The sequence below is a fragment of the Castor canadensis genome, chromosome 14 (genome assembly GCF_047511655.1).
Source record: "Castor canadensis chromosome 14, mCasCan1.hap1v2, whole genome shotgun sequence".
Classification (NCBI taxonomy): Eukaryota; Metazoa; Chordata; class Mammalia; order Rodentia; family Castoridae; genus Castor; species Castor canadensis.
In genome coordinates, this window is record NC_133399.1 from 22,195,240 (window position 1) to 22,222,148 (window position 26,909).

Sequence of the window (26,909 nt, forward strand, 5' to 3'; positions counted from 1 at the left end):
AACCAGGCCAGTTGTCAGACAGTCAGCCCCCCATGGGGAGTGGGAGACAAAATCACCCAGCAGGAAAGACTTGGAGATCCAGCCCCAGAGGCCAGGCATAGCCGAGTGGGCCTCTTCCCAACACCCTTCACTCTGTTCTGCCTCAGCCTCCCCAGCAGGCACAAGGCCCCAGCATTGGTGAGGCTGTAGCCCTTACTTCCTTGGCTCTGGGGACTACACTGGCCCAGGGATACCCCAGAGCAGGATCCTAGGAGCTAGACACCAATACATGCTCTGCTGGTCACCCTTCTCCCAGGAAGGAAAGCTGAAACTGTCACCTGGGGGGAAAGGGGGGCATAGACATTGTGAGTGGGACTATGGGGCACATGCACAAAGGCCTGAGGTGACAGAAGTTAAGGCTGCAATGGTACTTGACAGAGACAATTCAATTAGCCCAAACATACCGTCTGCTCTTAAAATAGCTGTCTCTATATTTAAAACTTACTTGATATATGAATTGATAAAAAAAAAATTAGAAGGGCTAGCATGGATCTGTGAAGTAAAGTTCTCATACACATGAGAGGGTAGAGGGTGATTTGGGAAGGCTGTCTCTCATACTTCTCTATTGTTTAGATTTTCACAAAGTATGTTTTACTACTGTAATAAAAAAATTTAAATGCATGGTTTAGAAAGAGTCCTGCTAAAATCCTGCTATGACAGTTGTGGTATCTGAAATCCCAGACTGCAGGAATGAATTTAGGGGACAGACCTGACCAAGGTAAAGGGCTCACCACAAAGGCCTGGGTCAGCCCAGTCACAGATCAGAAGTGCTGGCACATAGAGCTCAGTGCAAGAAATCAGGGAGGTGTGGAAGGCCAGGGACTCAGAGGCAGGCTCAAGATTTCCATATAGGCAGGAGCCTGAGTCCCCAGACTGCTTCAGACCAGGGCCTTGCTGTCTATAGGGGAAAACTACACAGGACACACAGGGGGGAGTGCTAGGGCTCAGAGGTACAGTCTCCATGCATGAAAAGGTAAAAGAGTCTCTAACCTGGAGGAGAGGCAAGAAGTAAATAAATACAGGCACAGGCAGTGTTCTGTCTGAAGGTGTTTCTTCCAGGCCACACGTGCTCACCTGGGCCCAGAGGACACCAGGAAATGCCTGGAGGCATTTTTGGTTGCCACACCTGGGGGAGAAAGGTACAACTCTGTACTGGAGGCCAGAAATGCTGCTACAGTGCCCAGGATGGTCCCCTGTGACACAGAACGAATGATCCAGTCCAAACAGCAAGTGCCATGGCTAGGAACCCTGCTCTAGAGGAACTGCCACCAATTGTGAGAGACCAGGTCCTGTCTTATCAGCCACGAAAGTAGAGGAAATCTCCCAGAGTGGGTCAGCCTCTCCCACAGCCCAGCCCTCAGCACACTGAATAAGTTTTCATACACACCATCCCAGAATTTTCAAACTTTTAGAAAAGGAGTAAAGGACCGAGGATGTGGCTCAGTGGTAGATGCTTGCTTAGCAAGCCAGCGTGTCCTGGGTTCCATCCCCAGCACCAAAAAACAAAAAAGTGGGGGAGGGAGCGAGGTGAGGGTGAAAATCTGTAGGGAAGAGCCAAAAAATTAAGGAATCACAGATCCCAAACTTCCAGCAAACATCTGGTTAATTAGGATAATTACATTCATTTTTATTTCAAACTGTGATTCCAAGCAGACTCCCAGGAAAAGGGACAGTGCAAGTACCAGGGATCCCAAATTCCTGCCTGCCTGGCCCTGAGCCTGGACTCCTTGCACATTCTACCTGCGCAGGTTGGGTGGGCCTCTATGTGCTCTGGGGGCCTGCAGCAGGCTGGCAGCGTCCAGACAGCCTGGCCCCAGACCCCGTCCATGTTACTGCTGCCTCTCCATGGCAGAGGCAGGGAGCTGTGGCAGCTAGACTAGAGGAAGAAGGCAGATGTCAAGGACAGGGTTAGGTGCCTACTCACTGTCTCTACCCAACAAGCTCAGCTCAGCGGCTGGGGGAGCCCTTGAGCCAAGTCACAAGCTAAGCTCCAGTCCCTCCTAGAGAGTGACAGGACGACAAGAGATGTAACTGGCTCCCTCGGGGACCCAGGAGGCTTTCTCCTCTGAGACCAGGACCAGTAATCTCTGTGAAGTACAAGGAGATCTGAGGCCTTGATGCCAGGGTGCTCGGAACCTGAAGTCTGGGCCAGAAACTCACGGGGTGTCCCCGGTCCTTTGACTCAAGTGTCTGTACTTGGGTCCCCTCCTCTGTACTTCAGACATAACACGTGCCCTGCCTGTATCACTTAGCCATTGTGAGGAGGATGTCAGCTCTGGGCAGGCTGAAAAGGCTCAGTCAGCTGACAAAAACAAGCTAATTCCCAGCTGCCTTTCAAGTATGCACACCTTCCCTGGGCAGGTCAAGGTGCGGGCCAGGTGGATCATCTTCTAGAAAGCCTCCCAGTGCTCGGTCCTAATTTGCTGATTCCTCTGCACACAGAGACCCTGTGCATGTCACATGAGTGCGCACACACCCAGCCCAAAGTGCTGCTTTAAAACTAGAACCTGTGGGAGAATTTGGGGAGCTACATGTGGACAGGGCTTAGCCTGGTGCCCCAGATTCCAAACTGGATCTTTGATGGAATGCTGGAATTAAAAGAGGGGACAGTCCCCTTCTTCCACTGACCTGGGATAAGAGTTTTATCCCCTGTTGTTGGGAGCTTGATCAGACAAGGGCTCCTGAAGTACTGGATGTCCCCAAAATAACAGCAAATGGAGGCCCTGACCCTAGGGTGGCAGTGGTGTACCATGTCATCAAGAAGACATCAAAAATGGGGAGAGAAGGCAGAATACCCCCAACTCATAAGCCATGGCAGCTGGTGAGGGGGACAAGTCACTTAGAGACAGGCCTGCAAAGGGCAACCCCAAATATACATACATATATATAATTTGATGTACACATATATATCATAGACCAAGTAAGGAACCCAGACACGCTGGGGAGGGGTAAAGCCCGGTCCAGCCAAACTCCCCACCCTAGCCCCTCCGCCTTCTGGGACCCTGTTCTAATGCCAACAACCCTTTCGGCTCAAACATGCTTAAAATGGCGACGGCGGCCTGCAGGGCCGGGCGTTTGTCGTGCTGTTTTCCACGGTGCCCTCAGTGCCAAGAAAAACCTATCATCAGAAATGCCATCAGCTATATTTATCTATCTCTCAGCCCCCCAGCCTCCTCCTCCCGTCTGCCAAGCAGGCCCTGCGGAGCCCCCCCTCACCCAGTGGGCACACATCCCTCTTGCTGATGCCCGTGACCACCTGCCCAAGCCTCGGTCTCCGCCACTCCCTTCCCAAGCTCTGACAATCAGCAGGCAGCACCCTTCTTACCCGGGTGCCAGGACACTCCGGGCATGAGCTTCAGGCACACCAGGCGCTTGCCTGAGTGTCTCTTGTTCCCAACCTGGGGAGAGGATGGTCCTTCTCCTTTCAGCCTCTACTCCCTGCTCACAGGGCCCTCAGCAGTGCCAACCTGCTCTGAGTTCTACACAAGCAGTGGGCCTGGCCTCTGGGCACCATTCCCGGAAGATGCCTGGTCACCGGGAAGACCTGTCACTCCCTCCCCTCCTGATTTGGAGTGGGAAGCCCCGGCCTGTGTTCCAGCCACCACGAATCCCTGAGAGGTGTGTGAGCCAGAGGCCCCCACTGCCTTCTTCCCACCCAACCAAAAGGGAAGGGGTGGAACCTGGGATGGGGAAGGGGAAAATGGCAAGTCCACGGCTGGGATGAGACTTCTGCGGACATAACCGACAGGGGCACGTCACTCAGTGCCAGGCCTTTGGGCCTTCCTCTACCTAAGCAGACTCCAACCTGAGCCTTCCCCACTTCAGGCCTAGCACATGAGAAATGTCCTAAACCTTCCTAGGGCTGGGGCACCTCTCTTGTCCCCTCGCCCCCATGCCCCAGAGGCAGCCACTCGCCTCCAAGCCCCCAACTCAGAAAGGAGTACCAGGGAGCCAGCTCCTCTGAGAATGAAGCAACCCAAATAAAAAATTTAAAACCCAGAAGCTCTTTCTCTTCTGCCCCCTCCCCCTCTGCTGCAAATGAAAACAAACAAGAAATCAAAGGGGCCTTTTGTGCAAGCACCGCGCTGACACGGCTGGGGCCTTTGAAAAGACTTCTGAATCGGACACTGAAGGATAAAATAACTCAAGCGTGGTAGCTCCTGGGGTGGGGGGACGGACAGAGGAGAGAGAGAGGAGGCAGCCACCTTCTGCAGGCAGAAAGGGGGACGCTGGCAGTTCCCTCCACCCAGCCGCTCCAGGACACCAGGGCAGAGGGAGAAGCTGGTGCTGGCCGAGCTGCCTCGCTGGCCTGCTCTTCCTCTGTCGTGTTCTGGGACACTTCAAGGTGGACGAGAAGGGCACTGACTCCCTTCGCAGCTGGCCTGCCCCAAGGAAGCTCTGCAGAACTTGCCTCCCTCCAGCACGGATCACTGCAGGATCATACTACAGGAAGAAGCCTTCTCGAAGTCACCAAAGTCACTGCCAGGCCTTTACTGCATAGGATGGATTTTTGTTGTTCTTTGTGATCTGGGAGCTCTGGAGCCAGGCCTTACTCACAGTAGGCTCACTAAGTGTGCATTTCATGGATAAAGGAAATTCTTCCAGCTTCTGGCAGTGCCCAAAGGCAAGCAAGTCCTCAGGAAGTCCCTCTTCGTGTCTGGCCCCTGGCCCTCCTGCTGCAGAGTGGCCCATTTCCTCTGGGTTGGCGTAGGAGCACAGCTGGTCACCATGCCTATAATTACAGGCTTGGCCGCCTGGCCCACTCTGGCTCACTCGTGGTCCATGGTCTGTGGCTCAAACTCAGACAAGGGAGATTTTTTTTTTTCCCTTATGTTATAGCCTCCAACTCAGCCAGCAGAGGGGGAGTGAGCACCCCACCAAGACCCCCATGGTCTGCAGGCAGCAGGACTCCTAACTGGATGGGCGGACAGCACCATGGACAAAAGGGATAGGAACGGGCGGTCAGGGCAGCCTGAGAACAAGCCCAAGTCCAAGTCTAAGTCCAAGGATTGGGCTAACTCCAAAAGCGACTGGCCCAAGCCTCATCCCTCCACACCACTTAGAGCCAAGCACGCTGAGTCTCATCAAGAGACACAGAGGGTCCGAGCAAAGGCCACTGGTGTGGTCACAGAGGCCCTGTGCTTGCTTTAGTGTTCACGCAGTTATCGTGGTGCAATCCAGGAACTGTGACTGAAGGAGCCCTATGCTTTCATCTTGCTCTGGACCCTGCACATATGTAGCTGGAAGGCCCTTGAAATTATGGTGCTATTAGAGTCAGCCGGGGTCTGTAATCCATTCCGAACACTCCAGTTTAAGAAGAGGACAAACCCAAGGGTCTCTAGGAGGTGGTGACAGTGGCAAGGGCACTAAATGCCACATCAAATGTCGAGGCTGGCGGGACTGGAGAAATTGGGCCTGGAGAGGCGACAGTTGCCTGGGGAGAGGAAGGGAGGTGTGAGAGCTGCCTTTGGGTGAAAGGCTGCAGTGTTACAGAGAAGTTGTCTTTCACTCGGGCTGTCCCTTAAGACAAACCAGACCAACAGGTAAGGGTGACAGGGAGATACACTCTGCTCCAGAAATCATAACAACCTTACTGTAGCCAATGCCATCCACTGCTGGCTTGCTGTGCACCAGTGTCTGTACCCATGAGCTGACTCAATTCAGTGAGCCATCCTTGATCTAGAGAGCACAGGAGACTGTTACAACCACCAAGGCTGACCTTTGAGCGACAGTGACACTGCGTATGGGATGTTCTAAAGGGGACCCTAGGTTGAGTTCAAAGATAATCTGTAGATTTTGCTAATTCACTATTTGGGTTCCTAGGCCTCGTGGTCTTTGCTAGCCCTGGCACCAGATGGCGCTGCCTCAAAGATGAAGACCAGTGGCATTTCTGGGCCTTAAGATAGGAGGCCCTGGGTACGGTGGCACACAGTTTGTGGTAAGTTGATTCACTGACAAGCTAAGGTGGTCTCTTCCACATTCTCTCACCTGAGCTACCAGATGGGCTGGGTGTCCAGCAAAGCCTTGGGGAGTACCACTGGCACTGGCTGCACCGTAACAGGGCAGACACCTGCCACAGGTGATGCCCAGGACCAAGAGGGTGTGGGGGGTTGACAAGCAGAATGTCCTTTCAGAGCAGTCACTAAGTGCCCTGGGGCAGCACCACCTGCAAAGACTGCATGGGGAAACTGCACAGGACAAATGACCAGTTCCTTCAACAACAACTTCCAAAGCTCCCAGAAAAGAAACCAAGATCAAGGAGGATCGAGGTTTGAGGCCAGCCCAGGAAAATAGTTCATGAGACCCTATCTGGAAAATACCCAACACAAATAAGGGCTGGGAGAGTGGTTCAAGTGGTAGAGCATCTGCCTAGGAACTGTGAGGCTCTGAGTTCAAACACCATGACACCAAAAAAAAAAAAAAAAAGACTGAAGAGGAAGATGACAATGACATCAACAGTGACCACCATCACCACTGCCTAGAGGTGGACCTGGACCAACCATAGCAATGCACAAAGACTTAGCTGGATTCTGACTCAAACTGGAACAAAAAACGAGGCGCTCACGGGGGAAATGGGGACATTGACTAGGTATCCGCTGGCACTGAAGAAATCACGGAATTTTTCTCCAGTGTGGTAGTGCTGTTCAGTTCAGTTTTTCAAGAGTCCTTCTCTGCACATCGAGCAGCTATGACCCTAGATCTCCTTCTAGGCAGCCTACTGCTGGTGCAGTCAGGGGTAGCACTGAGACCGGCCCTGAGTCAGGACTGTTGGCACTGGTGACAGGTGCGGGGAAAGGGTCATACCCTATGAAGTCCCCCACCATGAAGGACCTTGGAAAAAGGGAGAGGCCACCACCCAAAAACTTGGACCTTGTGGGCTCCCACCACGGGCCCCCTTGGAGGGACCTGACCCAACAGGGAGAAGCATGCAGTTCCATTCAGTCAACAGATTTGATATTGTCCAAAACATGTTGGATTTCTTTTCTTTGCTAGGACCAAGGCATAGGTGTCAGGGAAGGTCTTGTGGCGCCAGCTCACCTTCAGAGAGCTGAGGCACTTTGAGATAGTCTGTCTCAGTTGCTGTCCTTCCTCACGCAAGAAGAGGCCTTCTGTCTCCCACCCCTTCTTTCCCTGCCAGACCATATCCTCAGGAACACCCTTTTGGGTGGAAGGACATTAACAGGAAATAGACATCCTCTTCCCTACTGCAAGATTCTCTGACCCTCTCCTGTGTCAACCTCCCCTCCAGAATGCAGACTGTTCCCAGCAGGGAGATGCCTCACGGACGTTTCTGAGGCCTGCGTTCTGAGAGTAGAGCTGTGCACGGCTCCCACACACATTCGCTCTTTACTCTCAACTGTTATGTCTTGAAGCTTCTGAGGCACCAGGGCCCATGTAGGCCATGGGCAACGGTGGCACTTGGAGTGAAGCCATGTCCCCACACTTGTGGCCAAGTCAGGCTAAATGCCATCAAACCCAGCACCACTGCACAGCCCAGATCTGGCTCTTCAGCTGATTTTAAGGGAAGAAGAAATACGTCTTTCAGACTCTGAAGGACTGCTCATCTGAGCCTTGTCCCTGGCCCCAGCTCCCAGGATACTGTACTGGTGGCTCTGTTGAGCATGTCTCGGGGCAAAGGCCTGGAGAGAGTGGTGCCAGGAAATCAAGGCCGTTTGGTTGGCTCACCCAAAGGCAAGACATTTTCTAGCACACTGGGGTGGCTCTAAGAGGAAGCCATGTCCACTCTACGCCACCTGAAGACCCCAGACCCACCCCCAAGGAAGAATAAGCAACGAGGCCCATGAGTTGCAATGGTACCAAGTCTTACGTGCTTCCTTCAGCAAGGCACACTCAATTTCCAGCCACTCCAGCAAGACAAATCTGACCATCGCTGAAACTGTCTCAAGTCTGCAGCCTGAATTACTGAAAATAGGTCTTCCATTCTCTACTCAGGCTCAGCTAGGCCAGCGGTGGCTTTGGCCACACACAGTGGACGGGATGTGAATTCACTCATATTCCTGGACAGATGACCTCATTCGCTGGGGGGCAGATGGGGCCCTGTGTTCCCCAACACCTGCCTGGTCATCCCAGGAGCCAAGAGGCTGGCCAGGATATGGCGTTCATCACATACACTTCCCTCTACCTTAGCCCCACACGGGCAGAAGTCAAGAATTTGGCCTAAAATGAATGAGGCCAGGGAAACAACTCAACTACCAGGCTCCAGATAGAGGTGGAGAGGAAGCCAGCTTAAACGGAAGATGTGTGTGGATGTTCACAGACAGAAATGCTCCCAGGCTGGGTGTTTTAAAATGGGAAGGTGCAGAAGCCTCCATAAAGTAGTTCTCAGGTGATACACTGGCCGGCTCCCGGTGGCCACCAGTCCCCTTAACACTACCAGGCTCCCACCTCCCCACTGTGGCCTGCTGTGCAGACACAGAATGAGGGGTGACCTTTTATTTTTCCTTAATCTCTTTTCCAGAAAGAAAACAGATGATAGAAAATCAAAGGTGAAGAGAGAGGGAAGGGCCTGCAACTGGCCCTCCTTCTCTGGTATGAAGGGTCCTCATGGTCATGCAGGCCTAGAAAGACCAATAAAGGAAGGTGGGCTCAGGGCAGTGTCCACTGCCTGAAGCCAGCCACCAAAGCCATCTCTGAGAACAACAGGGAATGAGCAAGAAAGACCTCAAGTGCAACCTTCTCCTCCCCAGAGCTCTCCAACATATACTCAAGTGCTCCTCCCTGCAAGAGAGACCATGTTTCTAAAAGCAAACCCCCCTCATTTTATTTCTGGATCTAGTCATATCATTCCTCCCAACTTCCCAAACAGGCAAGGGGGTGACCACAGCAGTTGTGGGCTGCTTTTCTTTTTTGTGAATGGACAGGAAGGAAGACACAGAGACACACACTCACAGGAAAGATCATTTCCAGAGTTGAAGCGAAGCCACGGTCTCTTACATTCGCATAAAGAGAGCAAGAAGAGAACTGAGGGGAAAAACACTGGAATGGTGGGGAGGAACGAACACACACACACACACACACACACACACACACACACACACACACACACACACACACACACAGAGAGAGCCAGGGAAAGGTTTGGGAGCCCTCTCATTACAAGTTGGTTACGCATAATGTAAACACACTTCTGCCTTGCTTAATCACAGAGTGCCGCCCGTTTAGGTTTCAAAGGCGGCAGTAAATTGGGCGTAGCTGAGTGGAGGCTAAAAATTAACCAGCCATCTCTGTTTCAATTTGTACGAAAACAAAAGCGGAAAGAAATTATAAAAAGGGAAAGGGGAAAGGGAAAAAATTAAAAGGACGGAGAGGAGCACTAACCCAGCCCAACCCAAAACCCAGGGAGAGACTCTAAAAGTCAAAGAGGAGCCAGAGAAGGACTTGGGGACACAAAGGGAAAGGAGATTTTGCAGGGTTTGCTTGTCAGTTTGTCTGTCTGTCTATATGACCTCTTCCACAGCCAGCGGTTCCCAGCCAGGCCTACTCCCAGGAAAGCGTCTGTGTCCCCCAGTAGAAGTACCTCTTCCTGTGACCAGTGGCTGGTGGCGGCCATCCATCCTGGGGCCACTTGTGCCAAAACAAGGTGAGGGGAGTTGCTTGTCTTCACTCCTTCTATGAAACCAAATTACTTACATGCTCCCTGATGGCCCATCCAAACAGCTCCTGCCTGGGCATCTGGGCCCCAGAATCTGCCTGGCTGCCTCCTTTCCCTTTGCCTATTCATTCTGGTCTCATGCCGGGATTTCAGAGTTCCTCTCTGAACTGCTGGTCACCCGGCTTGTGCCAAATCCATCCAGCTTTTTCTGGGACTTAAGGCAAAACTTCAGGAAAGTCAGTATCTGCCGCCCTACTCACACACACATAGGACTACTTCTGACTTATTTTAAATAAGAACAAGGATCAATTTTGCTACTGTTCTTTTTCCTCTCAAACTCTCACGGTCATGGATAATTCTGGGAGCACCCTGGTCCTAAGACCTGATGTCTTTGTGACTGGATCCTCATCCAGTCCAAAGATAAAGACAGGCCAGGTGGGTCCCTTGGCAAGGGAGAGGAGGACAGAAAGGGTGGGGGACACAGAAGGGAGAAGGAAGAAAGTGATGCAGGCCCCTGCAAGATGGGCGCACAGCACTAGTTAGGCCCATGGTGTGTTGTCATTTAGAAATAAAAGGAACAACAATCAGATCAAATGCCATCAAGTGAAATAAATAAAATGAGGGAAAAGGTTGAGAGCGACCTACCGGGAGTGTGGACAAAGTAAGCCAGATAGAGATCCAGTTCTTTGATTGTGACTCCAATGTGATGTGGCTGCACGCACAGGCCGGGGTTCGAGCACTGGGGCGACTTGTAGAGCCGCTCCCCATCAGTACTTTCCAGGGGGATCCCCTTAAACAAAATCACCATGACCAGGTCCAGCCGCCACACCTTGTCGGCCTGGCGCAGGCAGTCAATCCGCCGGATCTTGCCCTTCTGGTCGGGGTTGGAAAGCACGCAGCAGGGGGGCTTTTTGCCCGTGATGGTCAGCACAAAGTCCTCTCGGAACTCAGGCCGGATGTCCTTGCGCAGCTTGGCCAGCAGCCGGGATGCCCACTTCTGCTTGATCTCGGGCTTTTCGCCCAGCAGCTCGTCCTTCACCGCGCGCTCCTCGTCCTTCGACATCCGCTTCTCGTGCTTCTTGAAGTACTTGCGCTTCCGCGCTTGCAGGTTGAACCAGGTGTATGAGAAGGCGCGGACGTGAGGCAGCAGCGCCTCGATGAACGGGTGGAACTCATCCTGCAGGCGGCAAGCCGGGAGCATGCGGGGCGAGGGAGGATGGGAGGAGGGGAAGACGGGATGAGGGGGAAAGAGAGAAGGAGAAAAGCAGCGTTAGAAGGGGGGGGCACAAGGAAAAAACCGCCTTCTCCTCCTCCTCCCTCCCCCCAACAATTTTCTCTTGCAATTGTTCTACAAAAGTGTGGTTTGAAGCCACCACCAGCTATGCCAACCACTTGCTCCCATCTCAGCCTCAGCAGCCAGACAAGCACGGGGAGCCTGTCCACACACCTATTCTTTCTCTCTCTCTCTCTCTCTCTCTCTCTCTCTCTCTGTCCCTCACTCTCTCTCTCACACGCGCACACACACACACACACACACACACACACACAATGTTGCTGTCCACACACACACACACTCTGCTGGTATCCCCGCCAGGCTCTGTCGCGCCCATGCCATCTCCGTGTTCTATCCCAGCCATGAACTGGGGTCAGCTGCCCCAGCGCTGTGTCCATCTGCACAGAAGCCCATGGGTGCACACCGGTCAGGCATGCGGGGCCGCCTCCTAGCCCCAACCAGCGGATTTTTGGCTGCCCCCAGGAAGACAGAAAATGACATCCAAGAGCAATCGAGGAAACAGCTCTGGATCTCCTCTCCCCAGGCTGTTTTCATTTTCTTTTCTCTTGATTCACTTGGAACATCCAGCCCCAGCATTTTTTAATCGTATCTCAATCCTAAATATGTGATTTCAGCTTTGCTATCAGTACCAATACTACTGTTAACCACAGGACTAATGAACAAAACACTTCTTGTTAGCACAAATAATGTGGTGGTCTCAGCCACATTAGGGTTAAAAGCTATGTGGGTCGTCTTGCGGCCCCTTCCCCAGCCTCCCAAGACCCCTGCACCCTCTTTCCCACTCAGTCAGGTGACAGAGGGCTGGGCTCTCAGCTTTTGGTTTTTTCTTTCTTTCTTTCTTTCTTTTTTTTTGCTTGTTTGCTTGTTTGAAGTTTAAATAATAACTGATTTCTGTTTACAAAAATAAAACTGGAAAAAATTAAATAATTACCATTGATCAGAAGCACCCGGCAGAGCCCAACGCCTGATTCTGAGGTTCTGGACTCAACAGAGTTGTGAGTTGGGGGCGGGTGGGGGAGGGGAGGAGGAGGAGCAGGGGGAGGAAGGTAAATGTTTTAAAGGGGTTATTATTGGTGTTCTGGGGAATAGGGGCTGGGCTTGGGTGGATTCTCAAACCCTTCCCCCTCCGCCCCCCCACGCTCCATTGCACAGAAGGGGGAAATTAATATTTTTTTTGAAAAGGAGCAAAAAGAAAGAAAGGTCAAGGATAGCAGCGGAGAGAGGGAGCAAGCTGGTTGCCACACACACCAGGTAAACAAAAGCCAACAAAAATTTTTTTTTCAGTTTCTCTCCTTATGCATCCTCTTCCAGTGGAAAAAAAATAGAGAACAAAAATATGCAAAATTTAAAAATCAAAACCAACCTCCCACCATCTCCACACACACACACACACACACAAACGCATCCTACCCCACACCCGTGCAAAACAAAAACAAAAACAAAAACCAGGAGGGAAAAAGCAGCAGCTGAAGAAAAAGGCTTTCGGCTTTGGCAGCAGCACAGGGGTGTAAACTTCGAGCTGCCTCCCTCCGCCCCGATGGGAGGAAAAGGGGGAGCTCGCGGATTCCCGGGAAAGAGGACGAGTTCTGACCGGCTGCAGACCGTAGCTGGCAGACGCGTGGAAAGGAGAGAGCAGGAGCGAGGGAGGGAGGGAAGGAAGGGGGGAGGGAGAGATCGAGGATCCCGGGAGGAAGTGGATGGGATGGGGTGTGTGCGCGCGAGGGTGCGTGTGTGAGTGTGCATGTGAGTGCGCGCGCGCGTGAGTGTGTGTGTGTGTGTGTACCAGCACTGGTTGGGGTTGGGGGGTTTGTGTTGCTCCTTTTCTCTCTCAAACTCCCTCTCTCTCTCCCCTTTCATGCTCAATCCCCATCCATTTGCCTGTGCCAAGCCTGTAAAAAAAAAAAAAAAAAAAGGGGGGGAGGGAGGGAGAGAGGGAGAGACAGAGGAAAAGAGAGAGAGGGAGAGAGAGAGAGAGAGAGAGAGAGAGAGAGAGAGAGAGAGAAAGAGAGCAAGCGCGCGAGAAAAGGATCCACCTATTTGGCAAAGAGACACCCGAACACAGCCAATGGCGGCATCCGAGGGGAGGAGGGAGCTGGGCGAGCGAGAGGGTGGGGAGAGCCCCCGGCAGTTGGAGACCAAAAACAATTTGCCCAATCGACAAGTTCACGTCTAATGAACAAGCAAAGTCCAGCAGTTATGAATTTTTCATTCCAGCCTCCCACTTGGGTCCATTTGGCAGCAGCCACCCAGCAAATTTGGGGGTGGAGGGAGATTGGGATTGAGGAAGACACAGAATTTTTTTTTTAAGCCAGAAAAATAAATAAATAAAGGCCTGACTCCGGGCGGGCTGGCGGGGGGGGGGGGGGGGGGGGGGGGGGAGCCCCACAAGGCCTTGGGGAGAGCAGCTGCGCCTTCTCTCTCTGTTTTGGTTTCAGTCTTTCAGGCCCGCACACTCTTTTTCTCATTCTAGTTTTTTTGGGGTTTTTTTTTCTTCTTTTTTTTTTTTTTTTTTAATGGAGCACACTGGGGCAAGTGGAAGTTTTCCTCTCTGGCCCTACACACAAGCCTGAGCCTGCAGTGCTATGAATAGAAAGAAGAAAGAAAAAGAAAAGTGTCCATGCCAGCAGCACTTCCATGGCAGGGACCAGGCACTTGGGTGCAGCCACCCCTCTCTGTGTCCCCCCCCCCCCCCCCCCAGGTCTGGCCCTCCACAAGACAAGGGAGCACTCCCTGACAAGGAGCTGGCACCCACTCCTCCTCCCCCTTCTCCCCAGCCTCCCTCGGCCCACACCCAGCCACGCACACTCCATTAGTGGTGACGAGAGATGCCAACGCAGTGCAGCTCGGCTCGCAAAACTGCAAGTTTATTAAAATAGCCTCCTGTCACACTCCGCTGACAAGCACTACACGCAGCCACAAACACAACAGCCAGCCCTGAGTGGATAGGCGGACGCTACCTCTGATCTCACCCTCTGCACCCCAGCCCCAAAATGTTTCATTCTTTCCTTTCTGCAGATCTGCCCTCTCCACTTGATCTGAGGTTAGCATTCCTACCGGTCCCCCCCAAGCCCATCCAGATGAAAGGGCCCCAAAGAGAGTGCCAGGTGCGAAGGCATAAAATGACAAACCCAAATGAAAGCTAGATGAAAAGGGACAGGGCAAAACAGAAAGCAAAGGGCCCCCTCAGGAAAACCCAGGTCACCTGGGGAAACCAAGTCACAGAGAAGCCATCAACCAGGAGAGCCCCTGCTCCTGAAGGAGGAGGGCAGTCCTGGGGAGGAAGAACCCCACCTCCTTGGGGGTCTCTCCAGCAAGGGCTGGGAAAAAGGCCTTGGAGTAGCAGTAAGGTGGGGAATAGTCAGAAATGAAAGATAAGAGCAGGGAAGAGAGGATAAGCAAGCAGATCTGGTCCTATTCGCCCCTCTCCCAGGCTGGACCCTCAGCTGGCAAAGGAAAAGGTCACTGCTCACTCAGTCTGGTCCCTTCTCCCCACCTGAAACCCTGCACTCCGCTCCACCACGGCCTTTCTGTTTAGAGGCAGAAAGGTTCCCCAAAAAGCACCTGAGCTGTGCCCAAACAAAACACTCACCACAATGGCAGTGGTGCAGCCCAGCACCTGAGACCCTGTGATCTGAATGGGTGATTCCATCAGAGTAAGCTCACAGCTGACCCAGGAGACACAGTTAAAGGGGACAGTGCAGGAGGCAGGTGCCATTGCAACAGGCCTCTTAGGGTGGTGTTCAATAATTCACGTCCTGTGAACATACTGCTTTGGTCCAATCAATCAAAGATGCTAGCTTGGCAACATGAGGTACCAAATCCTACCTCTCTACCTGGACAAGGCAATTTCTAAAGTCAAGATAAGGCTCAAGCCGGGTTTGGTGGTACAAGACTATAATCCCAGCACTCAGGAGGCTAAGGCACAAGGATTGCAAATTCAAGGCCAGCCTGGGCTACAAAAAGGAGGGGAGGGGCATAAAAGCTGCAAGTAAGTTTGTATTAGGCATGGGGTGCTTTTCTGGTATTCTGATTATACTAAATATTAGACAGAAAACTGGCCAATGCGAGCCTCCTGGTGAATACTGGCACGCTCCTTTTCACAGACCACAGTGCCAGTAGAAGAGATGGGCTCCACATGGTTGAATCTGGATCTGGTGGTACAGCCAGAGCTGGGTGGGGGTAGGGGAGCTCCAGTCCCACAGCTGGGACAAGACTGGAAGGATCCAAGAAAGTCAGGGAAATAGGAAGGACATGTGCAGGACTCACTCCCAAAGGGAGGGAGGGGTCAAAGGTCCACGAAGTGGCCCAGATTGGAGAAGTGGCTGAGGAGTGTGGGGTCCCTGCAGACACTGATTCAGGCAGAGGTACAACAAGCCCTTCCTGGAGAGAAACCAGAAGGGAGAACAACTGTCAACTTTAGCCAAGGGCCGTGACCTTAACGGTGAGCAGAAGATACTACACAGCCTCTCCCTCACCCCAATCATGCTGCTATGGCTTCAATGCTGCTGTGATAGGGCCTGCTGTCTCCCACCTGGGAGCCATTCTGACCAGCCTGGTAAGGTATTCCCCACATTCCCCATGCTAAGGAAGGGAGTGGAGAAGCGCGCACGCGTGCGTGCGTGCGTGCGTGTGTGTGTGTGTGTGTGTGTGTGTGTGTGTGTGTCTTTCTCTCTCCCTCTCTCCCTCCCCTCTCTCCCTCCCTCCAGTAAGAATTGCTCAGGTTCTATTAAAAACAAGCACAGCCCTCACAGCCCCCTCCTCCTGCCCCACAAGCCACTGGTGGCCAACAGCAGCCCAGATACGCCCTCAGGAATCCCAGACAAAAGGGGACTGTCCACCTTTTGTTAGGAGAGAGTGAGGCTCCGGTTGGAAGATTACCTGTAGCCTCCTTCCTTTCTTCCCTCCGACCTGGAGGACGAGGACTAGGACACACCTGGCACCAGAGCATAGAAGAAAGCTCTAGAATATTCAAACCTTTTCCAGGTCTGAGTCACTGGTAAGAGTGAGGGTGCAGAAAGGGAAAAAGTAAAAGGGGGGACCAGAAGTCCTCACCACCCCCGCCCAGGAAAAGGAGAGGGAAAGTGGGCAAAGGCAGTGAGAGAGGGAAAAGGAAGCCAGCGGAGTCGAATGAGCAGAAAGAAAAATTAAAGATAACAAGCGGGAAGGATTAAAGAAAAAGCAGGAAGAATTGGGGCAAAAGGTATTTTCCCCATTTGAAAGAAAAACCCAGAAGCTAGAACTATGACTTTTGAAATCCACATGGGCTTTTGGTTTACGGAAAGGAATTTTTTTGTTGTTGTTTTTGCCTTTGTGAAAGAAAGACCTCTCTCTTTATTGATGAGAATATAAAAGTTGGTATTTAAAAAAAAAAAAGCAACAGTTTTCACTGAAATACATACCCATGCAGGATTCGGCCATCACTAGGAAAAATGTGTCACACACACACACACACACACACACAAAGAAAAAGGCTAAGCAGGCCACAGAGAAAGAGAATTACTGGGGGAAGAGGGAAAGAAAGAGAGGCAAAAGGTGAATCTGGAGACTGGGTGCCCAGCTGGGCTCAAAACTGCAAGAGGAGAAGGAAGAAGATGGAGGGACAGAAGGCCACAGAGAAAGAAAAATAAGCAAGGAGAAAAGATAGAAAAGAGCTGGGTGGGGGAACTAGCTCAGGAAAATGACCACTTCTAAACAGCGAAATATGTGGGTTTCAGAAACGCCACAAAACACAGTCCTGTCAACGGAGGCCTTGCAGACTATTTGAGGGGAAATGGAAAAACATGTCCTGCTACCCCACTCACACGCACAGTGTTAAAAATTCTTCAAGGAAACAAAATGATTTTCCCAGCCTGAGACAGATTTTGCAAGTAGCAAAATCTACCAATACCTACCAATAGTGAAACATCTAGAAGCACTAGAAGTTGGGTCTTTTAAGACTGGGCCAATATTACGAGGTCTCTTTGTCTTTAAAACATCCAAAATCCTATTTGTCCCGGCCTGCTGGCTTGGGCTAGATAGATTCTTTCAGATCTAGGACCTGTAGGCCCAGGCTGAGTCGGATTAAGTACACAGGGTTTATGCAAGTACCCGACAAGACTTACATAGAAATTAGCAGCTATTCCAGGATTCATTCTACTACCGGCGTACCTGCAGATTAGGTGGGAAAAGAGGCAGGAAGTTAAAAAGGCCCCAAATGGAGTTAGCCTAATTCCTGGCATTTTAGAATTCAGCCTTGGTCTGAACCGCAACCAACCGGCCAGCTTCACAGCCCTAGGATCGCTGCTCCGTGGAAGGCCACAAGAAGGCAGTGGCCAGACTGGGGCAGAGAAAGGGACTTGGCATCAGGAAAGAGAAGGGACTCAGCAGGCAGCCACTGATCCTAGAGGTGGGTGGGGCCTCCCCTCTCCGGGGGGCCAGTGGGAAGGGGATCTGTAGCCAGAGCAAAACCATCGAGCAGTCTGGAAACACCAGGAATGGAAACCGGAAAATGCACTTCGCAAGGCGGCTTGGCTGATTTGGACAAAGCGGGTTTTTGGCTGACTTGGGCCTGTTTGCCTCTGCTCAGGAAGGCAACCATGCGGCTTCTTTGGAGAGCTTCCTCAGGCTGGGCTGGCTCGATGAATTTGCCCCACACCCCTGTGCTGGGTCTAGCTTGGGGACTGTCTCAGAACCAGGTCTCACACTTCTCTCCTGTAAACTGCCTCCCCCTTCCCTGCTTTTTTCCTCCTTTCTACAAACCAGGAGCCGTGGCCTGGGACCAGGCCAACAGGCAGCCTTGTTCTGGCTCCGAACCTCCCCAGCTCCAGGCACATCTCCCCTCACCCTCTTGGCACAGAACAAGTGAGGGTGGGGATGGAGGTGTTGGGGGAGACGAGCTATTCTCTCTAGTGCGACTGGAAATTGTTTACTTTCATCTCATCCTCTGTGGGGAATGGGAAACAAAACCCTAGTCTTTAATTCATTATTTAGCTAGAAACTTCCTTGTGTCACCAAATACAAGTAAAAGCCAGGAAGGCCAAAGCCCTCTTGCTAGCCAATGGGCTGCTTGAAGATGGGACCCTCTGCAGAGCCTGCAGGACACATGACAGCCAAGGCCTTTGTGAGGGTTCACACACCCTAGCTGACCTGGAAAGTGTCACTCCACAGCGGCCCAGAGGAACCCCACAGGCCAGCTTCCCAACTTTCTCTAAAGGAGAACTGAAAGACTGACAAAAGGCAAGAGAAAGAAAGTCCAGCAGTGAAATGAGGGCTGTGCTGAGCACACTTATCCGAGGGTCAGACAGAAGGCCAGGCCAGGGCACCGGGCAAGAGGCAGGAAATGTGCTAGGCCCTGCGGCTGTGGCAGTGGCTCCCCTTCTTCAGGGGTCTCCACCAAAGCTCAAGGATCACGGGACCTCAAAGGTGGTGGCCCTCCCAGCTCCACTGGGCTCCGTCCCAATCCTCCCCCTACTCCACTTAGTTTGTGGGTTCTGCTTTCCCCTGCCACCGGAGAGAGGCCGGGAGAGGCAGGGCTTCTCTGAGCCCCCTGTGCCCAGCCAGGCTGCACGCACCCTCAGCCCTGAGGGAGCCTCTTTCTTCAAGTTGCTGCAGCAACAGGCAGAGCCGGGAGCTCCGGGATTTTCACCGCTCAAGGGTTCTGGAGGAGGAGGCTGGGCCAACCCTGTCCGGGCAAGCGGCTTTCCTGGCTTTCCGAGTGTACAATTTTAGGAGTCAGAAGGGCATTTTTTCAATCTCCCTCAAAGTGTATGGCTCCCCCAGTTTATTTTATGATCAGGATCAGTGCCAAGGAAACCCGAGAATCCTTGTTGCCCTGGTGCCTGGCCCCTGCTGGAGACTGGCACCAGGGCCTGGAGGAGCTCGGACGTGCCCACCCTCGGCCCGCGCTCCTCGGCTCCCTTTCTTTCTCCCCCTCTCTCCCCCTCTGCGTCCTCCAGCTCCAACACAAACTGTTTGCACGGGAAGTCTCCCTCTATGACCCGATTCAGCACACACAAGAGAAAACTGTGGGCGACAGACCCAACGTCCTAACGAACTTGAGTTAATTAATGCTAAGAAAGAAAGAGGCGCCCTCGCTCTGTTGAATCACGGTTCACTAGCCCTTTCAGTTTGCTGTGGGTGGAGGAAAAAAAAGAGAGGCTTTTTGGTTCAAATATTTTTGGGGGGCGAAGAGAAAACAAAAACACCGCAGAAGGGCCGTGGAGAGCGATGCTGTCGGTACCTGCCCTGCCGGCAGGAGCAGAGGCAAAAGCAGGGAGGCCGGCAGCGGCGAAGGCTGAGGGGAGAGAGAGAGAGAGAGAGCCCAAGTGACCGAGGGTTCTCCAGCTTCAGGCCTGGGCAGCTCTGGGAAGACAGAGAGCCAGGCAAAGGGAGAGGATTAGCGATGGCTCTCAGGCCTGCTCAAATAAACTACTCCAAAAATGATACTGTCAGACTGTAAGATGCATTATATTTTTTTCAAAAAAAAAAAAAAAGAGTCCAAACCCAACAACTCAATTTGAACAGAGCCGTGAAAGTGTTTTCACAGTGCAGAAAACTGAAGTATGGATGGCAAGCGTACAAAAAAATTTAAGTGTGCAGAAAAAAAAAAGAAGAGGTGGCACTCGGGGGGCAGGGAGAACAGCTGTAGCTTTGCTTTCCAGATGTTGACAGCAAAATGTAATCGGCAAGTAGCTTCCTCCTTAGCACTTCTCATCCTTTGGTCCTGAGATGTTAAAATCCTACCTCCCTACCTAAGGCCACAGCACCTCTCACACGTGGAAGAGTCAGGAAGCCCCGTGGACCACACGCCTGTGAGCTTTTTTTAAAATCGACCCACTAATTTTTACAAGCCCTCCCACCTTCCTAGCAGGGAGAGCTGAGTGAAGCAGGCTGCAGGGCATTTTCATTTAAATTTTATTATTATTTGGTAATGCACAGCCCTTTCTTTACCTTTGAGGCCAAGGCTTCCCTTTTCTTTTTTTCTAATAAACTTTTTCACAGAAGCATGCATGTATAAAAAGAAGGGTGCACACATTATAAGTATGCCACTGGCTCCATACATGTCCACAAAGAGAACACACCCATGTAACTCCACCCAGAAGAAAAAATAAACGCTTTCAGCACTGCTGAACAGGCCTTAAAATTTTAAGCTTACAGAGTTACCATATGCCTTAAAAATAGCTCCTTCGAACACCAGCAATGTCAGATGTGATCACCTATGTGCATACAGGTGTAATAGAGCAGTATGTGCTACTCATATGACCATGGCCGTGAGTGGGGATCAGAGCCCTTCTCATTGTCACTGTGACATACACAGGGCAACCAAGTGTGCAGCGGGTTTAGCACACTAGCAGGGCATTGTGGGGCACAAACAGGACCCCCAGAGCTAAAAGCCAAAGGCCAGTGAGTAAGGGGAACAAGGCCCCTCCTCTCACCCTGCCTAAAGACACAGGTGGGAACTGAGGGCCTCTGTGCGTAGGTCAAGAAGGAAAAGTAACTGCAGAGCTTGGGGTTCCACAGGCTAGAACAGGCACCATGGGGACAGGCTGTACCCCTCTCAGTCCACCAGATCCCTGTGGGGAGATTATGGGCAGAGGGGAAACAGAGAGAAGAGGGCAGAGAGAAGAAACAGGCAGCAGGCAGCAGGCAGCAGGCAGCAGCAGGCTAGGCCTGCGGTACTAGGGCCAGGCTGCTTTGGGGAAGGGAGGCTGGAACCTTGTGTGTGCTAACCCCTTCCCTGGCTCCAACCCCGGCTGCCTCCCCCACCCCCTCTCACTTTCACTAGCACTAAATTTACTTTATAATTTTAAAATTAAATTTAAAAAAAAGCAGGAAAGAGAAAGCACTGAAGGCAAATACCTCCCACAATATCTCTCCAAGGAGGAAAAAAAAGTTTCTGCTTATGTAAAAAGACAAATGCAAGGGATCGCTGAAAAGTCTGAGCACCGAATAACAAGGAAAATAAGAGAGAAACACATTTAATTAAAAACACCTGAAGCAAATAAATAAATAACTCCTTCTGCAGCTTGCAGGCACTGCACAGCCACTGGCGCCTGTGGGTACAGCCCCTGCCCCCTTCTCACCCACTTTTCCCTTCCCTTTCTCACAGGGAGCTGTGACCTCCTCAGGCCCCAGTTCCTTCCAAGCATCCACCCCACACCTGGGGGAAGGCCCAAGGCAGCCACCTCGCCCCCCACCAGCCCAGAGCAAACCTCAGCAGCCCCTTCTCCAATTCCCACATCTCTCCAGGCGGTGCCCAGCCACTGGCCCCAGACCGTGCTCTTCCTCCGCAAATCCAGGCCCTGTGGGCAGCAGCGTGGGCACTGCCCAGGCACTGATGCCAGGCCCAGCCCAAGCGGGCAGCACTCTCCCCTACCAAGGGTATGGGACTGCCAAGGCGGGCTCGCTCTCTCTCTCTAGGACCACATTTTCTTTTCCTATTGCATATGAGGCTAGAACAACAACAACAAAAATCTATCCAGCTTAATGGCTTAATTTAAAATATGACAAGGGATCTCACCCCTCTGATCACCTGATCCTTTTTGGGTAGGGGGTGTGGGACAAGTGGTGAGGCCACTTTCCTATAACTGGGTTTGACTCTCCCACCAGCCTGGTTGCCGCCTGGGAAACGCACCCTTGGCTGGCATCGGAGTACCAGAGTCCGGCTCCTTTCTTCCTTTCTTTCTTTTTAAAATCACTCTAGTGCAAACCAGGGAGTGGGTCAGGGCCCAAAGGCAGGAAAGAAGAGCTGCCTGCCAGTTGTAAGTGGTCGCAAGTTTCCCAGCTTCTGCCAGTTTGGGGATTTGGGAATCAGACCCGGGCAAAGGGAAAGGCGGGTGAGAGAAAAAAAAGCCCGCATTAAAACTAACCAGCTCTGTCTAAAAGCGCGCTTTCTGCCTTTAAATAAAACAATGCCGAATGGAGAGCAGAGAGAAGAGACGAGTTATTTCTCACTCTTTAATTATTCCAATGCTTAGCATTATTTGAAAAAAACCACACACATTAGCCAATGATATAGTCTAACCCTCAACAAAGCTGGTATTTTTCTCTGATTACAGACTTTGCCGTGGCAAACCCAGGCTCCAACGACAGAGGCAGCGCAGAAGCGCGCTCCTAAATGAGACACAATTTTATTAAAATCATAATAATTCCTTGCATATCTGTAGTGCCTTTTCAGCAGTGGGGACCCCAGGTGCCTCATGCCCGGTTCTACTAGGGAATCAGCCACTGCAAGCTTAGTCTGGGAAAACAACGTTCCCCAGTTCCACGCAGTGTCGCCCACACGTATTTTTTTCCTTCCATTTTTTTTAGCCTGAATCTTCCATTCAACTTGTCTCACGTTCTTTAAAAAAAAAAAGTAATAAAACTCCTTTAAATGTAAAAAGTGTCTTTTTACAGAAGAGGGAAAGACGTGAGTAATAAGAAAGGAAAGGACTTAAGTGTGGTTGGGGATCTTGGGAGGCGGGGAGTGGGCAGCTGGGATGGACCGCCTCTGAATCCAGGACCCAAGTCAGCCCCTGCCCAAGGTCACCTCCCCGGGTGCAGTTGGAGCGGGTTGAGTCACATGCACGTGGAAAGGGAAATAAAACTAACGCCATCAGAGCGCTTTTAAGTAATTGGGGTGGTGAGAAGTCAGTTTACGATGGCTTCAGAGGGGAATAGGAGAGAGGAAAGCTATGGGCACTTTCTCTGAATACCCTGGGGTGGCTTTGCTCTGTCGCTTCCTCCTCCAACAGGTCCAGTCGGCCTCGGCGCACTCGTTCTTTTTCCACTCCCGGCCTGACCAGGATATCCTGCAACTGGGCTTGTAGCCATGGCTGGGGAGGCCAGAGCGCCCCAACTTCAAGAAATGAGCCTCGAGAGCGAGGCAAGGCGGTATTGATCATAAGTGACTTAGGGGAATTTTTTTTTTTTAACAGACTGCGCAACTCTCGCGACCTGAAGGCAGGAGAAAGCCCAGCGCATTTTCTGTCGCTTAGTCACATCTCTCCCCACCCCCCACTCCCCGTGCTCGCTGGAGGCCAAACGCCCCCAAACCTGGCCAACCCCTGAAACAAACAAAAATCTCCCCCTGGTTAAATTTCCCCGCCATTATTTCCCCCAAAAGAGGCGGCTTTGGGATCACTGTCGAGGCCTGGGGTCTGGAGGCGAAGACGCACGCGATGCAGCACGGAAGGGCGGCTCTGGATCGACATCCCCAAACTGCCGCGAAACCCAAATAACAGAACAGCCAACTTCATGTTCCTATCCAAAGCCTTCGTGCACATTATCCTGCATCCCGACTGCGGATGGACGCGGGAGGGGGAAAACTGAGTCAAAGATGGCCTTGAGCCCCACCTCGAGCTCCCAGGACGGAACCAGCCTCGCGCCCACACCTGAGTCTCACCCGACCCGCGCGGATTTTATCGCTGAAATGGCGAGCACCCCAAAGTGCTAACCAGGATGGTCCTGGGTCATTTTGGGGAGGGGGTGGCTAGGCCTTGTTCTGGCCGGGAGGGAGCCGCGCCTGCGCAGTGCAAGGCCCAAAGAGACCCCCCCCACCACCACCACCACCAAGACTGGTGGTGGGAGGGATCATTCTGGGGGGTCTCTAGGGCACCATGGAGCAAAGTCCTCGCCTGTCGCAAGTGTCCCTCACCTGCCTGCGAAGTCCGCACTGTCCACTCAACTAGGAGTGCCACCCTGCGCGCGCCACCCGCGCGTCGCATATCCGGGGCCTCGACACTTCTTCCCACATCCGGGGTCTCCACACTCCGCTTCCCTCCTTTTTTTGTCGTCGCGCACGCGCATGCTGGGCTTTGCGCACCGCCCGCTGGTGGCCCCGCGAGCCCTCACCGCCCTAAGGGTCAGATCCCCCGCACTCACAAGGGCTATGCCATGTATCTCCCGTCCCGCGCTGGCTGCGCGTGACAGCGACGGTGGACACTCCCGCAACATGGAAAGCGTACAGGCTTCCTCCTGCTTGGGCCCAGGAGAAGCCTAGCCATCATCCGCGCGCGCACACACACGTGTCTCCTCTCCCCAGTCTTGAGCCACTTGCCGCACCAGGTCTGGGAAATGCCACGCGCTGGGAGAACATCCCGGTGGCTACAATGAAAGGAGCCGGTGAGCAGCGGGCAGCTGTCGAGGGGCACGCGCTATGGGTACGCACGTCCCCAGACACCGTGTCTCTGCTGGGGTGCACACAGGCATGCGACATGGTGCCCATCGGGACTGGCGAGGGGTCTTCAGGTCCACGTGGAGGGGACCTCGGGATTGGGAAGCGCAGAGAACCGTCTAACATTTTTCAGCGGGGTTGAGACAAGGAAGCATTGTGGTTTGAGCATGGGGCACTCCGGGGAGTCCTGGGACGCCCCCTTCTCACCTGTGTACTGCCATGTGTTTCTATTTTAAGACATCTCCCCCCCCCTCACTTCCAAAGCCCAGCCACACTCGATCGCTCATGAGGTCAGGGAGCCTACCTCCCCACCCGAAGTAAAGGCCAGGGAGGCTGGCAGAGCGCATCCCAAGTGGCCAAACACGACTCAGGGGGACAAGTGGAAATTTCGCCCGGGGTGGGGAGGGACATTAAATGGCCTCTTTGTAGAGAACTGCGGGGCTGTCACTCAGGATTAATTTTAAGCAGCAACAGCAAACACACACCAAAAAGCAACGTCTCGCCGCCGCCAGCACCCACCCCCGCGACTGTGTTCCGGGAGGGCTGCGGGATTGGGGCGGTGCAGTCCGGCCCTTCACGGGAAGGGGTCCCTGGGTTTTAAAACAAAAAGTGGCGTCCCTGCTTGGAAAAAATAGGATTTGCAGGTTTGGTATGATGCCTAGTGGGGGTGGCAAAGTCCAAATAAAACGTGGAGCCGCCGCAAGAACGAGGGGGAGCGGTTCTTCCATATATATAAAATATATATATATATATATATACACACATATATATATATATATATACATATAAAGGTAAAAAAATCAAATGTAAATATAGCGCATGCAGGGGCGCTGCTAGGCAGCAGCAGTTCTAGGGTGTCTTACCTGCCCCCCAATATTTAAGGAGGTGGTACCCTAAGAGAAAAGGGGGAGGTGGGAGTTAGGCCTCCCCTCGAAGCCCCCTCCCCCCAACAACCTGAATGCGGCTTTGGAGCCAGGTGCCCTGGGCGGCCTGGCAGGTGTGTGGCTCACGTGAAACACACGCATGTGCGGGCAAGGGAGGTGCGTGCCCACGTGGGCCTGGAGCCACATGCGTGGGCACTCGCGGCTCTTGCCAGCAAGAACCCACCTGAGCCAGGAACTCCCGTGTAGACGCAGGGTTGTTCCTGTGCTAGGAACCTTCCCATGGCGATCAAGGGAGGGCATGTGGGTGTTGGGGGTCCCCCACTCTGGTGTGGGACAAGGTCTTTTTTTATGGGTATGTGTGCGACCCTGCAGCGCTTTTGAGGTGTCAGGGCCTGGGTGTGAAGATACACGTGGAATCCCTGTCGGTTCCAGGCGCGGGACAAGGGTGTACTGGCGACACTGGCTGGAGCCACAGTGCCGGAGCCTGCTTCTGTGCGTGCGCCCGTCCAAATGCCCTACTGGGGTGTTGGATCCCGGCGTGCGTGCACCCGGGTCCTCGGGTCGCGACCGCCGCGCTCGGAAAGGGTGTGCGCCTGTGCCTTACACGTCTTGCCCCAGCAGCCGCCACGTGCGCTAGGACCGCCGTTGGGTCCCAGACGAGCCCGGATCCTGGCCCCAAAGCGGGGCTAGGGGCAGGGCCTGCAGCTCGGCGGGATGTCGTTGGAGCGGTGTTGATTTTGGCCAAGGCAACTCCAATGGGGGAAGCCCCAGGGAGCAGGCCGGGTGGAACAAAGAATGGGAAAGCTGGAGATGGCGGGATGCAGAGGTGGTGGAACAGGAGAAAGCGCTCAAGAACTGGGAGGGCCTCTCAGGGAAGGGGTGCAGATGTCCCAAGACAAGATCCTGGACTACGCCAGGAGCCTTGAGAAGCCTAAGCTTGAGAAGAGCCTGGAGCCCACAGCCACACTCCCCCCGGGGTGGACCTGGCAGCTTGAAGTCCCAAGAGGCCTCTTTCTGAGGGCCAGGACCTGAGCCCCAGCCTATCCATGGGATCCCTGTAGGACCACAGGCTGTCACTACTGCCCCCCAAGCCTCACCACCAGCACCCACACATCAGACCCTCAAACCTGAGCCCATGGCACATGTAGCAGCCCCTCCTGGCTGCCCAATGGGTTATTAGAGCCCACCAACACTGGAGGGATGGCTCAAGTGGTAAGAGCACCTGCCTAGAGTCCACCAACATCCCATTTGGGCTAATGCCTAGCTAGCTCAGTTGGTAGAGCATGAGACTCTTAATCTGAAGGTTGTTGGTTCAAGCCCCAGGTTGGGCACATTAATAATAATTTTCTAAAAAGACAAAAACACCCCATTTGGAGCCAAGGTGCATTTGAGCTGGAGGGCCATTTTCCCTCAGTCAAGGGCAAGAAGTTTGAGCACTCTTAAGCAGAGAGAGCCAGAACCTTACTTTTCCCCATCTAGGGAATAGGAAGAGAATTTCCACAGTGAAAGCCAGAAGACAGAAGGCTCCCCCAGGATAGGAGGGGTTTGGAAAGGTAGAGGGACCTGTTTAAGTCTTACTTGCTCCTGAGTACATGGTTAATTCCTTTCACCCCACTTCTAGCCCCATGACCTTGGCACTTGACCTCTTGACCTCTGCTTCCTCATCTGTAAAACAGGTTACTCATACCTGTCTCCTGTAAAGAGGGTCACAGGAGGTCACAGATGCCCGCCTGCCTGCCCACCCCCCTGCCCCGGCGTAATTGCTCTGGAGCTGGTAGCTGTTATTTTTATTGTGAGGAATCCATGGCTGTGACAAGCTGTGACGCTTGGTGTGATCGCGTGAGGCTGGCTGTGTGTGCGACTGTGCCGCTGTGTGTGTGTGTGTGTGTGTGTGTGTGTGTGTGTGCGTGTGTGTGACAGGTTGTGTGTGAGACTGTGCGTGGA

General features: G+C 52.9%; 1 protein-coding gene and 1 non-coding gene across 9 annotated transcripts in view; one reads left to right on the forward strand and one right to left on the reverse strand.

Annotated features, from left to right (window-relative positions):
* Window positions 1–26,909, reverse strand: part of Nfix (nuclear factor I X) — a 95,738-nt gene that overhangs the window by 55,810 nt on the left and 13,019 nt on the right. For 3 of the 8 annotated variants that reach the window (XM_020155957.2, XM_020155960.2, XM_074053984.1), the window contains one exon: window positions 10,298–10,829. In XM_020155957.2, coding sequence (XP_020011546.1) covers window positions 10,298–10,829 — 532 coding nt within the window. Of the gene's footprint in view, window positions 1–10,297; window positions 11,071–11,877; window positions 12,789–17,047; window positions 17,073–23,789; window positions 23,910–26,909 lie in introns of those variants that run through there. The other 5 variants (XM_020155958.2, XM_020155955.2, XM_074053981.1 and 2 more) reach the window with 4 other exon arrangements.
* Trnak-cuu (transfer RNA lysine (anticodon CUU)) lies at window positions 26,224–26,296 on the forward strand. The gene has a single exon. It is a non-coding gene; the product is annotated as a tRNA-Lys (tRNA).